The sequence below is a fragment of the Meles meles genome, chromosome 19 (genome assembly GCF_922984935.1).
Source record: "Meles meles chromosome 19, mMelMel3.1 paternal haplotype, whole genome shotgun sequence".
Lineage (NCBI taxonomy): Eukaryota > Metazoa > Chordata > Mammalia > Carnivora > Mustelidae > Meles > Meles meles.
The window spans coordinates 47,910,916-47,926,073 of NC_060084.1; the positions used below are offsets into that span (position 1 = coordinate 47,910,916).

General features: G+C 39.3%; 1 protein-coding gene across 9 annotated transcripts in view; it reads left to right on the plus strand.

The window, feature by feature from the left end:
• LOC123930849 (zinc finger protein 45-like) overlaps nucleotides 1–15,158 on the plus strand; it is a 156,542-nt gene that overhangs the window by 98,371 nt on the left and 43,013 nt on the right. The window contains exon 4 of one of the 9 annotated variants that reach the window (XM_045987269.1): nucleotides 293–2,555. The exons of the other annotated variants lie outside the window; for them this stretch is intronic. Coding sequence (XP_045843225.1) covers nucleotides 293–2,154 — 1,862 coding nt within the window. The 3' untranslated portion in view covers nucleotides 2,155–2,555. Of the gene's footprint in view, nucleotides 1–292; nucleotides 2,556–15,158 lie in introns of those variants that run through there. 9 annotated transcript variants of the gene reach the window in all.

Consider the following 15,158-nt stretch of genomic DNA (forward strand, 5'->3'; position numbering starts at 1 on the left):
TCCCTCTGCCCCTCCTCCCTGCTTGTTTTCTCTCTCTCTAATAAATGAATAAAATCTGTTAAAAAAAAAAAAAAAGGAGACTTGGTGTGTACTTGCATAGTGGATAGAAGCCCACTGGACCCCCTCTTGGATTTCATATACACATAAACCAGAGAATAAGATACACAGTGGAAAAGACCAACTGATTATTCTCTGGATTCATTAAAGTCTTATGCTCTCACCTAAATGTGAAATCTTGAAAACGCTGAACAGAGTCTTCAGTTGTCCACATCTTTGCATTCTGTCTCTACAGGAGGAAAGATCCAAAGTAAGATGAAGACTGTTTTAGAAGCAGAACCATCTGAAGAGCTTTCCTGCTGGCAGATCTGGCAACAGATTGCAAGTGACTTAACCAGGTGTCAGGGCTCCATGATAAAGAGTTCTCAGCTCCCCAAACACGGTGATTCACCGGGACAGGTTGGAGCAGGGCAGTCTGTAACTCATACAGGCCAGAAACCTGATCAGTCTAGTGAACTTAAGAAATGTTTCAGTGATGTCTCCAGCCTTGATCTTCATCAACAAACACACACAGGAGTGAAATCTCATATATGTCGTGAGTGTGGAAAAAGCTTCTGTTACAGTTCAGCACTTCATATTCACCAGAGAGTTCATCTGGGAGAGAAACGCTACAAGTGTGATGAGTGTGGTAAGGAATTTAGCCAGAGCTCATGTCTGCAAACTCATCAGAAAGTTCACACTGTGGAGAAGCCATTCAAATGTGAGAAGTGTGGGAATGGCTTCTGTCGTAGATCAGCACTTAATGTTCATTATAAATTGCACATGGAAGAGAAACCTTACAACTGTGACCAATGTGGAAGGGCCTTCATTCATGCTTCACATCTTCAGGAACATCAGAGAATCCACACTGGGGAGAAACCCTTCAAATGTGATAAATGTGGTAAGAATTTCCGACGTAGATCATCACTTAATAGTCATTGTATGGTCCACACAGGAGAAAAACTGTTCAAGTGTGAGGAGTGTGGGAAGTGTTTCTTTTGTAGCTCAAATCTTCATATCCACCAGAAGGGCCACACACGAGAGAAACCTTATAAGTGTGAGGAGTGTGGGAAGGGCTTCATTCAGCCTTCACATTTTCGGGCCCATCAGAGAATCCATACTGGAGAGAAACCATATGTATGCAAAGTGTGTGGAAAAGGCTTTACTATGAGTTCAAATCTTCAGGCACATCAGAGAGTCCACACAGGAGAGAAACCATACAAATGTGATGAGTGTGGGAAGAACTTTGGTACAAAAACCCGTTATCAAGTTCATCTGGTAGTCCACACGGGAGAGAGACCCTATAAATGTGACGTATGTGGGAAGGACTTCAGTCAGAGAGCATATCTTCAATCCCATCTAAAGACCCACAGTGTAGAGAAACCTTACAAGTGTGAGGAGTGTGGGCAGGGCTTCAATCAGAGTTCCCGACTTCAGATTCACCAGCTGATCCATACTGGTGAGAAACCACACAAATGTGATGAGTGTGGGAAGGGATTCAATCGTAGAGCAGATCTCAAAATTCATTGCAGAATCCACACAGGAGAGAAACCATTTAATTGTGAAGAGTGTGGGAAAGTATTCAGGCAGGCCGCAAATCTTCTGGCCCATCAGAGAATTCACAGTGGAGAGAAACCATTCAAATGTGAAGAGTGTGGGAAGAGTTTCGGTCGCAGTTCACACCTCCAAGCCCATCAGAAAGTCCACACTGGGGAAAAGCCGTACAAATGTGAGGAGTGTGGGAAGGGCTTCAAGTGGAGCTTGAATCTTGACATGCATCAAAGGGTCCACACAGGAGAGAAACCGTACAAGTGTGGGGAGTGTGGTAAGCACTTCAGTCAGGCCTCAAGTCTGAAGGTTCATCAGAGTGTTCACAGTGAAGAGAAACCATACAAATGTGATGTGTGTGGCAAGGTCTTCCGCCACTCTTCACAGCTGCAGTCTCATCAGCGGGTTCACACGGGGGAGACACCTTACAAATGTGAGACATGTGGTCAGAGCTTCCGTTGGCGATCAAAACTTTCACATCATCGCAAAACTCATGGTGGCAGTACATTTTATGAAAGTAAGAAGAGTGGTAAAAACATCAAAGAATCATCAGAAAGATGTTCAAAATGATGCTTTATAAAACCCTGAGTTCCTGTCATCATTGAGTCTCATAAGAGAGAAAACACTTGTGTTAGTTTAATTGGTATTTAAGCAATAATTGAACATATCTCAGTTTTCACAAGATAACACAGTGGAGAAACCCTGTAAGTGGTGTGGTGAGTCTTTGTTCAGAATCACTTAGGAGGTAGTAGTACTTAGGATAAGAGTTTTGTCTGACCTTTAACACAAGTATAATGATGGGTATACCAGAATTGTTACCCAATAGAATGTAAGCTCCATGAGGGCAGGGACTTTGCTGCTAAGTCTACACAGCCCTCAAAGCTAGAGGCATCATAATTCTGGACTTCAAGTTATATTACAAAACTGTATGGTATTGGCACAAAAATAGATAACATTGGTCAATAAAACAATAGAAAACCCAGAAATGACCCCATAATTATATGGTCAGTTAATCTACGACAAAGCAGGAAAGAATATGCTATGGGAAAAAGGTATTTTTTTTTTTAACAAATGGTGTTGGGAAAACTGGACAGCCACATGCTAGAGAATGAAATTGGACTACTTTCTTACACCATACACAAAAATAAAGTCAATATGGATGAAAGACCTAAGTGTGAGACCTGAAACCATAAAAGTCCTTGAAGAAAGCACAGGCAGTAATTTCTCTGACATCAGCTGTAGTTATTTTTTATCTAGATAGGTCTGAGGCAAGAGAAACAAAAGCAAAAATAAAATATTGGGACTACATCAAAATAAAATCTTCTGTATAGCAAAGAAGACAATCAAAACTAAAAGCAACTTACTGAATGGGAGAAGATATTTGCCAGTGACATATTTGATAAGGAGTTAATGTCCAAAATATATAAAGAACTTAACAAAACTCAACAAAGAATGAATAATCCAATTAAAAAATAAGCATAAGACATGAGTAGACATTTCTCCCAGAGGAAATCCAGATGGCCAACAAACATATTGAAAAGATGCTCAACATCATTTATTGTCAGGGAAATACAAATCAAAATTACAATTAGATAGCACCTCATGACTGTCAAAATGGCTGAACTCAACACAAGAAAACAACCGGTTTTGGCAAGGATGTGGAGAAAGGGGAACCCTCCTGCACTGATGATGGGAATGCAAACTGGTGCAGCCACCGTAGAAAACAGTATGGAGGTTCCTCAGAAAGTTAAAAATAGAACTACCCTATGATCTAGCGGTTGTACTACTAGGTATTTACCCAAATAATACAAAAATACTAATATAAAGGAATACACGCACCCTAGTTTTTATAACAGTATTACTTACAATAGCCAAACTATGGAAGGAGCCCAAGTCACCACCAACTGAGGAATGGATAAAGAAGATGTGTATATATACAATGAATAGTATTCAGGCATAAAGAAGAATGAACTCTTACCATTTGCAACAACATTGGTAGAGCTAGAGATTGTTATGCTGAGTGAAATAAGTCAATAAATACTGTATGATTTCACTGTATGATTTAAGAAACAAAGCAAATGAGGCGCCTGGGTGACTCAGTTGGTTAAGGGTCTGCCTTTGGCTTAGGTCATGAACCCAGGGTCCTGGGATCGAGCCCCGCATCAGGCCTTCTGCTCAGCAGGAGAGTCTGCTTTTCCCTCTGCCCCTGCTTGCATGCCTCTCTCAAATAAATAAATAAATAAATAAATAATAAATAAAATCTTTAAAAAAGAAAACACAAAAAACAAATGAGCAAAGGGAGAAAAAGAGAGGCAAACCAAGAAACAGACTCTTTATATAGAGAACAAACTGTTACCAGAGGGGTGGTGGTTTGGGGGGTGGGGGGAGAATGGGTTCCACAGGTGATGAGGATTAAGAATAGCACTTATGATGAGCACTGGGTGATATATAGGATTGCTAAATCACTATATTGTTCACCTGAAACTACTACACTGTATGTGAACTAACTGGAATTTAAATAAAAGTTTTTAAAAGATCTACACAGCCTTAACATTGACTAACACTTGTAGGTGTGCTCACTGCCTGTATGTTAAACAAACATATGAAGATTGATCCAGAGGAGGAAACCTGCAAAATGAAATTAATTCAGGGAAATGAACATTTGTGGAAATGTAGAAAACCACCGGATCTTAAATCTACAATATTAATGTAATTACTACAGTTGGTTTTTCTCTTCCCACAGCCTCTGTTCTCAAGTTGGGTTCTTATCTGGGCCCCTGTCTGGTTTTCCAAGGACTGTATACAGTGTATATTGAACTATCTTTTGAATTTTTCTGACAGTACCAACTGGAAAAATGATTTTACATTAGCTGGGACCTAACACATTTCACACACCTAATCTCTTTCATCAATGTTAAGGCAGGAATTTATTATAACACTTTGAAAGTGTCACCAGTAGTTACCAATAACAATTTTTTAAAAAGATTTTATTTATTTATTTGACAGACAGGGAACGCAAGCAGGGGGAGTGGGAGAGGGAGAAGCAGGCTTCCTGGCCAAGCAGGGATCCTGATGTGGGGCTCAATCCCAGGATCCTGGGACCATGACCTGAGCCAAAGGAGACACTTAATGACTGAGCCACCCAAGCACCCCAACAATTTTCTTAATCAGCCTTGAATTGGTGATTTCTAACTGCATCTCCATCCCAACTCGAAATGTTTGCTTTCTAATTACTGTAGTAGTTATCAAAACTTCTCACATAGGGTCTATATTTTATTCCCCACACCCATGAAAGGAATGCCCCCCAAATTTGTGGGAATTTGAAAATTTTATCAAATGTATTTTTGAGGCGAGATTGATAGTTACATGCCTTTCCCTATTGGAAGCGCTGAAGCATTTTTCTGGGAAAGGAGTATATGTCAATATAGATAATATGTCTCTTTGATTTGGAAATCTTAAATTTGGAAATTAAGATTATGAGATTAAAATACCAAAAAGATGAGCACCATATTGATGATTTCACTGAGTTTTTATAAATGGGAGTAAGTACACATATGTAGGAATTTGAGTTTTGGTATGTTCCTATATTAATGTGAAGCCATTAAGATTATGGCAAGTAACTGTAATGACAGAAATACAATGTCATACAGTACAGACAAAAGGTTGATATCCAGGATCCATAAAGAACTCCTCAAGCTCAACACACACAAAACAGATAATCATATCAAAAAATGGGCAGAAGATATGAACAGACACTTCTCCAACGAAGACATACAAATGGCTATCAGACACATGAAAAAATGTTCATCATCACTAGCCATCAGGGAGATTCAAATTAAAACCACATTGAGATACCACCTTACACCAGTTAGAATGGCCAAAATTAGCAAGACAGGAAACAACATGTGTTGGAGAGGATGTGGAGAGAGGGGAACCCTCTTCCACTGTTGGTGGGAATGCAAGTTGGTGCAGCCACTTTGGAGAACAGTGTGGAGATTCCTCAAGAAAGTAAAAATAGAGCTTCCCTATGACCCTGCAATTGCACTACTGGGTTATTTACCCTAAAGATACAGATGTAGTGAAAAGAAGGGCCATCTGTACCCCAATGTTTATAGCAGCAATGGCCACGGTCGCCAAGCTGTGGAAAGAACCAAGATGCCCTTCAATGGATGAATGGATAAGGAAGATGTGGTCCGTATACACGATGGAGTATTATGCCTCCATCAGAAAGGATGAATACCCAACTTTTGTAGCAACATGGACGGGACTGGAAGAGATTATGCTGAGTGAAATAAGTCAAGCAGAGAGAGTCAAGTATCATGGTTTCACTTATTGGGGAGCATAACAAATAACATGGAGGGCATGGGGAGATGGAGAGGAGAAGAAAGTTGAAGGAAATTGGAAGGGGAGGTGAACCATGAGAGACTATGGACTCTGAAAAAGAACCTGAGGGTTTTGAAGGGGCGGGGTGTGGGAGGTTGGGGGAACCAGGTAATAGGGAGGGCACATATTGCATGGAGCACTGGGTGTCGTGCAAAAACAAAAAATACTATTATGCAGAAAAAAAATAAAAATTAAAAAAAAAGAAATACATGTCATAGGCTTTGAAAAATCATAGATTGTAGCTTTCATATTATAATCAAACAAATACTTGTGAGTCTGTCTCTGTGTGCATGCATGTGTATATGTGTACATGTATAAGACAACGTATAAAGGGATGCTGTTCCATGATGGTTTTCCTTGGCAAGGAGCATTTATTTTGTGGTCTTTCCCCATTTTTTAAAAATACCTCTCTCCTCCATCCCTGTTATCTTTCCATTTATGTTTCAGTTTTTCATTGAATAAGGAATATTATCAAAGCAGTAAATTACTGTAATAGAATTTAGGAATGTACCAGGTAATTATCCCTTTAAATTAAGCCATCATGAGTGTTCTGTATTGTCATATGGCATACATAAGATCAAAATTAAAGAATGGGCTCTGGAAGCCAATTTCAAAGCCAAGAGCTTCTCTGACGGTTTTACATACACAAATAACTTCTTGAGTTTTAGCAGTTGTATCCTTGTAATAAATTCATGCTCCACTTGAAGTATAAATCCATAACAGGGAGTGGGCAGATCCTGGAGCGAAAGCAAAATGAACATACATTGTGGGGGCATTAACAACAACAAAAGAGTCCTTTTTGAAAAGGTGTGCATGAAGAAAGAAAAAAATAACAGAAGTTGACCCTCTGGGTGTGGAACCAATAAAGATGAAGAGCAGGTTTGGATGCTATTCCATAGTCAGACACAATGGTGATTTTTCATTGTAGTTGATTAAAGGGCTTTACTCAGCAAATTATATCAAGTCAAGAGAGGTTCCCACAATTGATTTTCTGGACCACACATTCATAGGATGCTAGGTATTTACTAAGGCCTGTGTCTTCTCAATTTGTGTGGTATGTTGGGGGTTCCTAAGGCTACTTCCATGTGCTTTCATTCCCTATGAGTACTCAAGAGACACTAGGAGTGCTCACAACTGATTTGTTACACTGAAAGGATACAAAGCAAAATGAGCAAAGAGGAAAGGTAGGTAGGATGAAATCTGGAAGATATCAGGTGTGAGTTTCCAAAAGTTCTCTCCTTATGGAATCACAATGTACTAGGTTTCTTGAGCACTAAATTGTGATAACATGTAACTGTCACCAGAGATGCACCAGAGATTTGGGGCCTAGATTTTTTACTGGGGGGGTGGTCACTTAGGGATTCTCTGCCTGGCATGTACCAAAATTAGAGACTCTCAGAAGGAAAATAGATATTCAGCATAAACCACATTGCACAGAGTTTAGGCACTGTGAGCTACTCTTAGTGAATATTAGGAATCCTCCAGAGCAATCTGAGTATCCAGATACTGATCAAGAATGAGCCTTGCTGAAACATAAGAGACTATGGACTCTGAAAAACAACCTGAGGGTTTTGAAGGGACGGGGGTGGGAGGTTGGGGGAACCAGGTGGTGGGTATTAGGGAGGGCACGTATTGCATGGAGCACTGGGTGTTGTGCAAAAACAATGAAAACTGTTACGCTGAAAAAAATAAATCAAAAAAAAAAAAAAAAAAAAAGAATGAGTCTTGCAAGCAGGCCTCTCCAAAGATAGCAGTCTCAGTTCTGTGTTAAACTTCTCAGCAGACATGATATCAAAAACCCAGTGCCTTCATTTTGGTTTGTTTTGTTTTTTTGCTGTTATAAGATACCATAATAAGTTGTCAGGGAATTTGTTACAGAAAACTTAGGAGATGAAAAAATTTATTTTTGTCCTCCTTACCCATAAGACTGCAGGTCTTGGTATGGCTTATTGGTTTAAAGTTACTGAGAAATAGGATGGATTCTACACAGTTGAAAATGTCTCTCCATAAAGTATTATTAATTATAAAAGAAAACAGAGGAGGTCTATAATGGAGAAATCCAGCTAATACTCTCAGCCAAGATGTTCATTTCACTGATAATAGAACAAATCAACATTTTAGGCCTCCTGATAGGATGTCACTTCACCATTATTACTGCCAAAAAATAGACAATCAAATCTAATCATGAGGGAATATCAGATAAACCCAAATTGACAAGACAGTTTCCTGCTTCATAATTAATTGACTTGAGGGAGCATAATTGACCAAAGACTCCTGCTGCTGTGTTCTAAAATCTGCCATCAGATTTGTGTAAAGGCCAGTCTTACCATGATTGCTCCCAGTCAACACAATAAGAATCCTAAAATCCTTGGAGGCTGGACTCCTCTATACAATGAATTTTTTTCAGGGACTCTCTGACAACTTTGAAGAACTTTAGTTAGATTACAAGGCAGTCTAGGATGGTCACCAAATCTTTCATCCAAAGTTTCTTCACTCAGGGTCACACTTGTACCAACATGATCTCATGGCTCAGACAGCCTCTGCCCCAAGCTCCCTATCATTTTCTCTCACAGATGTTAACCCTAGTAAAATATTTGTGTTTTTAAAAAGATTTTATTTTTGTGAGAGAGAGAGAGAGTGTGCATGAGCGAGCGAGCACAAGCTGGTGGAGGACGGGGAGCAAGAGGGAGAAGTGGACTCCCCGCCAAGCAGGGAGCCTGATGCAGAACTGACCTGAGTTGAAGGCAGACGCTTACCTACTGAACCACCCAGGCCCCCGACTAATAAAATATTTGTTCATTAAGTCTTGCTTAGCATCTTGGTGTCCAATTCTTGGAGGACCAGGACAAACCCAGCATCTTAGAAACACCCCTCTTGGCTCATTCCAGTTACTTTCTTTTCCCTGTGGTAGCCACTAACTCATAGTGGCAGAAATTCATTTAGCCTGTTTTGTACTTTAAAGATTTTATTTTTTTATTTATTTGACAGAGATCACAAGTAAGCAAAGAGGCAGGCAGAGAGAGAGGGGGAAGCAGGCTCCCTGCTGAGCAGAGAGCCCGATGTGGGGCTCGATCCCAGGACCCTGAGATCATGACCTGAGCCAAAGGCAGAGGCTTAACCCACTGAGCCACTCAGGTGCCCCAAGCCTGTTTTGTACTTTATGTAAATGGAATCATACCCTATGTACAAAATAGAGTATGTATTTTACATCTGGCTTCATTCACTCAACGTCATGTCATGATGTTCAATAACATATTGTTGGGAGCAGAGAACTTTATTTTACTTTCTTTTTTTTTAAGATTTTATTTATTTATTTGACAGAGAGAGAGATCACAAGTAGGCAGAGAGGCAGGGAGAGAGAGAGGAGGAAGCAGGCTCTCCACGGAGCAGAGAGCCCGATGCGGGGCTCGATCCCAGGACCCTGAGATCATGACCTGAGCCGAAGGCAGCGGCTTAATCCACTGAGCCACCCAGGCGCCCCTTTATTTTACTTTCATTGTTGGATATTATTGGAGTGTGTAAATGTACCATGATCTAGTCATTCCATTGTTGATGGATATTGGGTAATTTCCAATTTTTGGATATCACACTGAGTGCTGACATGAACAGTCTAAAACATGTCTTGTATTTAATGTATAATACATTTATTTGAGGAAAATTTATATTTTCTGGGACATATATGTTTATTTTTTTGTAGGTACTTTCAAACAGTATTCCAAAGTGGTTATACCAACTTACACTCTCACTAGTGATATGCAAACATTGGCATCTTTACCCATTTGGGTTTTTTTTTTTAAGGTGCCCCGGTTTTTTTCAGTGTTTTAAATTTTAGCCTTGGGGTGCCTGGGTGGCTCAGTGGGTTAAATCCTCTGCCTTCGGCTCAGGTCATGGTCCCAGGGTCCTGGGATCGAGCCCCACATTGGGCTCTCTGCCCGGCAGGGAGCCTGCTTCCCCCTCTCTTTCTGCCTGCCTCTCTGCCTACTTGTGATTCCTCTCTGTCAAATAAAGAAATAAAATCTTAAAAAAAATAAATCTTAGCCTTTCTGATCAGGATGTGCTAGTATCTCATAATAATGTAATTTGAGTTTACCTTATGATATGGACTTTAGTACCTTTTCATGATTATTGGCTACTTTGACATCCTCTTTTCTGAGTTGTTTACTTAAGTCTTTTTTTTAAAGATTTTTTTATGTATTTAGTTGACACAGAGAGAGAGAGATCACAAGTAGGCAGAGAGGCAGGCAGAGAGAGAGGGGGAAGCAGGCTCCCTGCTGAGCAGAGAGCCCAATGTGGGGCTCGATCCCAGGACCCTGGGATCATGACCCGAGCCGAAGGCAGATGTTTAACAACTGAGCCACCCAGGCACCCTTTAAGTCTTTTGTCCATGTTTTATATTGGGATGCCTGTCTTATTGATTTGAAGACTTACATTTTACATAAGAGTCTTTTGTTCCATACATGTTTTGAAAATATCTCTTACTTTTTGCCATTTCATTCTATTAGTGTATGTTTTGATTAACAGTATTTAGCTTTAAAATAGTATAATTTTTCAATTTTTTCTTTTACATTGTGTGATTTTTTTGATATTAAGAAGTTCTTCCTACTTAATAAAAAAAAAAGAAATTCTTCCTACTGCAAGGTAAGAAAGCTGTTCTTGTTTTTTCCTACATTATCATTGTCTACTCTTCAAATTTAAATCTGCAGACTTCTGGAATTTCTATTTTAATATCCTATGAGACAATGACCAGTGTTTCTTTTTTCCGATAGAGATACCCAGCTGACCAAGAACCATATATAAAGTTGCAAGACCTCTTTACCCTCTGTTGCAGTGTTTTCTTTATACACATCAGGTATAATGTCTGTTTCAATATAGATTTTGATATCTATTCTCTTCACCTGTCTATCCCTCTTTTTAAAAAGATTTTATTTATTTATTGTCAGAGAGAGAGAGAGAGAGAGAGAGAGGGAGAGAGACAGCACAACAGGCAGAGTGATAGGCAGAGGCAGAGAGAGAAGCAGGCTCCCCTCTGAGCAAGGAGCCCCATGTGGGACTCAATCCCAGGACCCTGGGATCATGACCTGAGTCACAGGCAGCAGCTTAATTGACCGAGCTACCCAGGCATCCCTTGCTTGTCTATCCCTGAGCAAACTCCAGACTATCTTAAATTGTGGGTTTTTTAAAATTTATTTATTTTCAGCGTAACAGTATTCATTGTTTTTGCACCATACCCAGTGCTCCATGCAATACGTGCCCTTTCTATTACCCACCACCTGCTTCCCCAACCTCCCACCCCCCGCCCCTTCAAAACCCTCAGGTTGTTTCTCAGAGTCCATAGTCTCTCATGGTTCATCTCCCCTTCCAATTTCCCTCAACTCCCTTCTCCTCTCCATCTCCCCATGTCCTCCATGTTATTTGTTTTTTTTTTTTTTAAAGATTTTATTTATTTATTTGATAGACAGAGATGACAAGCAGGCAGAGAGGCAGGCAGAGAGAGAGGGGGTAAGCAGGCTCCCTGCTGAGCAGAGAGCCCGATATGGGGCTCGATCCCAGGACCCTGGGATCATGACCTGAGCCGAAGGCAGAGGCTTTAACCCACTGAGCCACCCAGGCGCCCCTCCATGTTATTTGTTATGCTCTGCAAATAAGTGAGACCATATGATACTTGACTCTCTCTGCTTGACTTATTTCACTCAGCATAATCTCTTCCAGTCCCGTCCATGTTGCTACAAAAGTTGGGTATTCATCCTTTCTGATGGAGGCATAATACTCCCCGTGTATATGGACCACATCTTCCTTATCTATTCGTCCATTGAAGGGCATCTTGGTTCTTTCCACAGTTTGGCGACCGTGGCCATTGAAATTGTGGGTTTTTAATAGGATTTAGTGTCTATCAAGGTAAGTTTTCCTTTTCATTTTTTAATTTCAGATTATTTCAACTTTTCTTAGCTCTTTTATTTTCCACATAATGTTTATAATCATCTTAGCAGTTTCCAGGGGGAAAGAACTGATATTGTTATTGGGGTTTGATTGATACTATAGATCATCTGGGGACAGTATGAGATCTTTGTAATACTGAATCTTAAAACCATGAATATCACTGTTCGTTTTTAAAGAAATTTTCTTGGAGAAAATAAAAGTGAACCCCCATATAATAAGATGTACATACACAGCTTCCAAAACACTTAAAGTACCTACATATGGAAGACAAGTCTAGAAATTTAATTTTAAACAAGCACAAAGAAATATTTTTGCCTGAGGAGTTTCAAAGGGCAGAGATTAAGAAAAAAAATTAGTAGTCATTTTAAAATCAATGATTTCTATTCAATGAAGGACACAATAGACAAAATTTAAAAGCATGTGCCCAGTTAGGAAAGAATATTTGTAATTTCTAAAACTGACAAGGTATCAGTAATCAGCATATGTAATGTAAACAAGGAAAGAAGAAAGTAGCGTGTCTGTTCTCTGTGCCATGTTGCGCTAAGCCAGGCATGGTTTTTGGAGGATGATTTCCCAGAAGAATTTGGAACATAGAAATGTAAAAAAGACACAAGAATCTTGTAATTATTGTTCCATTGAGATATAGCTTTCAATGCTGCCTGGGCAATTAGCCAAATCCGAAATATTCCAAGTGTAGGGAAAATAATGTGATTGTCCATGAATTCAGTCTTATCTTTAAAAGAAAGAAAGAAGAGCACATCATTTTAGAACTATTTAATAGTGATAGCCAATAAATAAAATTATGGTTCTTTTAAAAAAAAGATTTATTTATTTGACAGAGAGAGACACAGCAAGAGAGGTAACACAAGCAAGGGGAGTGGAAGAGGGAGGAGCAGGCTCCCCACCAAACAGGGAGCCTGATGGGGCTCGATCTCAGGACCCTGGGATCATGACCAGCCAAAGGCAGATGCTTAATGACTGAGCCACCCAGGTGCCCCATGGGTCTTTTTTTAAACATTTGGATTCAAAAAAATTAGTCTAAGTAGGCATATTTAACACAGTTAAACGTTTTTGTTTTTGTTTTTGTTTTAATCAGGGCTTAGGTATAAGCCCTTGGGTATATTGTTATTAAACAAATATTTTTACTTTTTTTTTTTTTACTTTTCTTAAATGTATAATTGTACAATATATTTAGGCTTTAAAGATGTTATCAGGGGCCCCTGGCTGGTTCAGGTGATGGAGCATGTGACTCTTGATCTCCCAGTCATGAGTTCAAACCTCACGTTGGGGGTGGAGACTAATTTTTTAAAAATTTCTTATTACTAAGAGATAGATACTAATGTATTTGCTTGTGTGAGTACATCTCTGTTTTGCTTTCAAATATTTAAGACAAAAATAAAAATTGAAAATATGTTAGAGGAAATAAAGTGATCCTCGCCAGTTCACAAAGGAATGGAAAGTAAAGAGAAGGTGTACAGATTGGAAAAGAAGAAATAAAATTGTTGTTACCTACAATAACATGATTAAGTGTATAGAAAACCCAGATGAATGTGACATTAACATTGAAATTTATAGATGAGTGTGACAAGTTTGCTGGATACAAGATCCAGTACAATTTTAAGTAGTTATTATCAGCGTTGTCTTCTCATTCCCAGTTTCAAAGTGAAGTTTCCATGATTTCATCAAGTATTAATTTTATTATATAAGTTTATATTTCTGTTTTTCTAGAAATATATTTATTTCATTTAAATTTATGAATACATTTTTATAAGGTTTATATATTTTATAAGGTTGTTCACAAATCATGATAATATTTAGTGATGTTCTCTTTTTTATTTCTGATACTGGCTATTTCTTTCTTTTTTTTAAAGATTTTATTTATTATTTATTTATCAGAGAGAGAGCGAGCACAGGCAGACAGAGTGGCAGGCAGAGGCAGCCGCTTAACCAACTGAGCCACCCAGGCGTCCCTGATACTGGCTATTTCTTATATGTAGTTTTTTCTTAGCCATTCTCACCATACTTTTATCAATTTTATTGCTTTATCCACAAGGTGATCTTTTGGCCTTTTGTGGGAGGGGAGGAGCCACTTAATTTTGTTTGTTTTTCATCAATTTGCTCTTATTTTATTCTATCTGCTTTCTTTAGTTTTGCTATTTGTTTATTCACTTTCTGAGATTGATGTTTTCGCAATGGATTTTCAGCTTCTCTTCTATTTTAAAATATGCATTTAAGGCTTAACATTTCCTTCTATCCATGTGTGTTAAAATCTCCAGTTCCAGGGCACCTGGGGGGTTCAGTTGGTTAAGTGTGACTCTTGCTTTGGGCTCAGGTCATGATCTGTCAGAGTGGTGAGATGGAGCCCTGCAAAGGACTTCTGCTCAGCAGGGAAACTGCTTGAAAGTCTCTCCCTCTGCTCCTTCCCTGCTCACACACTCTCTAAAACAAAACCTTTTTTTAAAAACTTAAACTTTATTTTAGTTTTTCCATGTTCCAAGTTTCATTGTTTATGCATCACACCCAGTGTTCCATGCAATAGGCGCCCTCCTTAATACCCACCACCAGACTCACCCAAACCCCCACTCCCCTTCCCTCTAAAACCCTAAGTTTGTTTCTCAGAGTCCACAGTCTCTCATGGTTCATCTCCCCCTCCGATTTCCCCCAACTCCCTTCTTCTCTCCTTCTCCCAATGTCCTCCGTGTTATTCCTTGTGAGTCCATATGATAAAATATTTTTTAAAGAAAAACCCCTCCAGTTCCAACTGAGTTTGAATCTTTCTCTCTGTAGTTCTATCAATTTTCCCTTTATAAAGTATAAACTGAAGTTATTACTTTCTGGCACTTTGAAACTTTTATCATTATGAAATGGCCCTCTGTATGCCGACTAATGCTTTTTGTCCCCCTTAAAGTTCTCTTGGTGTAGTATTGACATCACAAATTCTAGTTACAGAAATAATTTGAGGCCCAGGATGATGATTGACATCCTTCTTTGCAAAGGACTTTACACTTGCTTCTGCAAGGGTTGGAAGATGCCAGCAATTCACTTTCACGCAATTTCAGGGACTGAGGTGACTTTACGTTTGCGTTTATTTCCTGCCCAAGAAGGCCATGTTTCCTTTTGGTCTTATTCCTATGGTGGAGCTCTTTGGGGTTTACCAGTAAGTCTCTGTTGTAGGCAATGGATTTGTGTGTTTTAGTCCCTCCAGCATGTCTAAAGCAGTATTCAGTTTCTCCGCCTTTCGAGGAACAGAATTT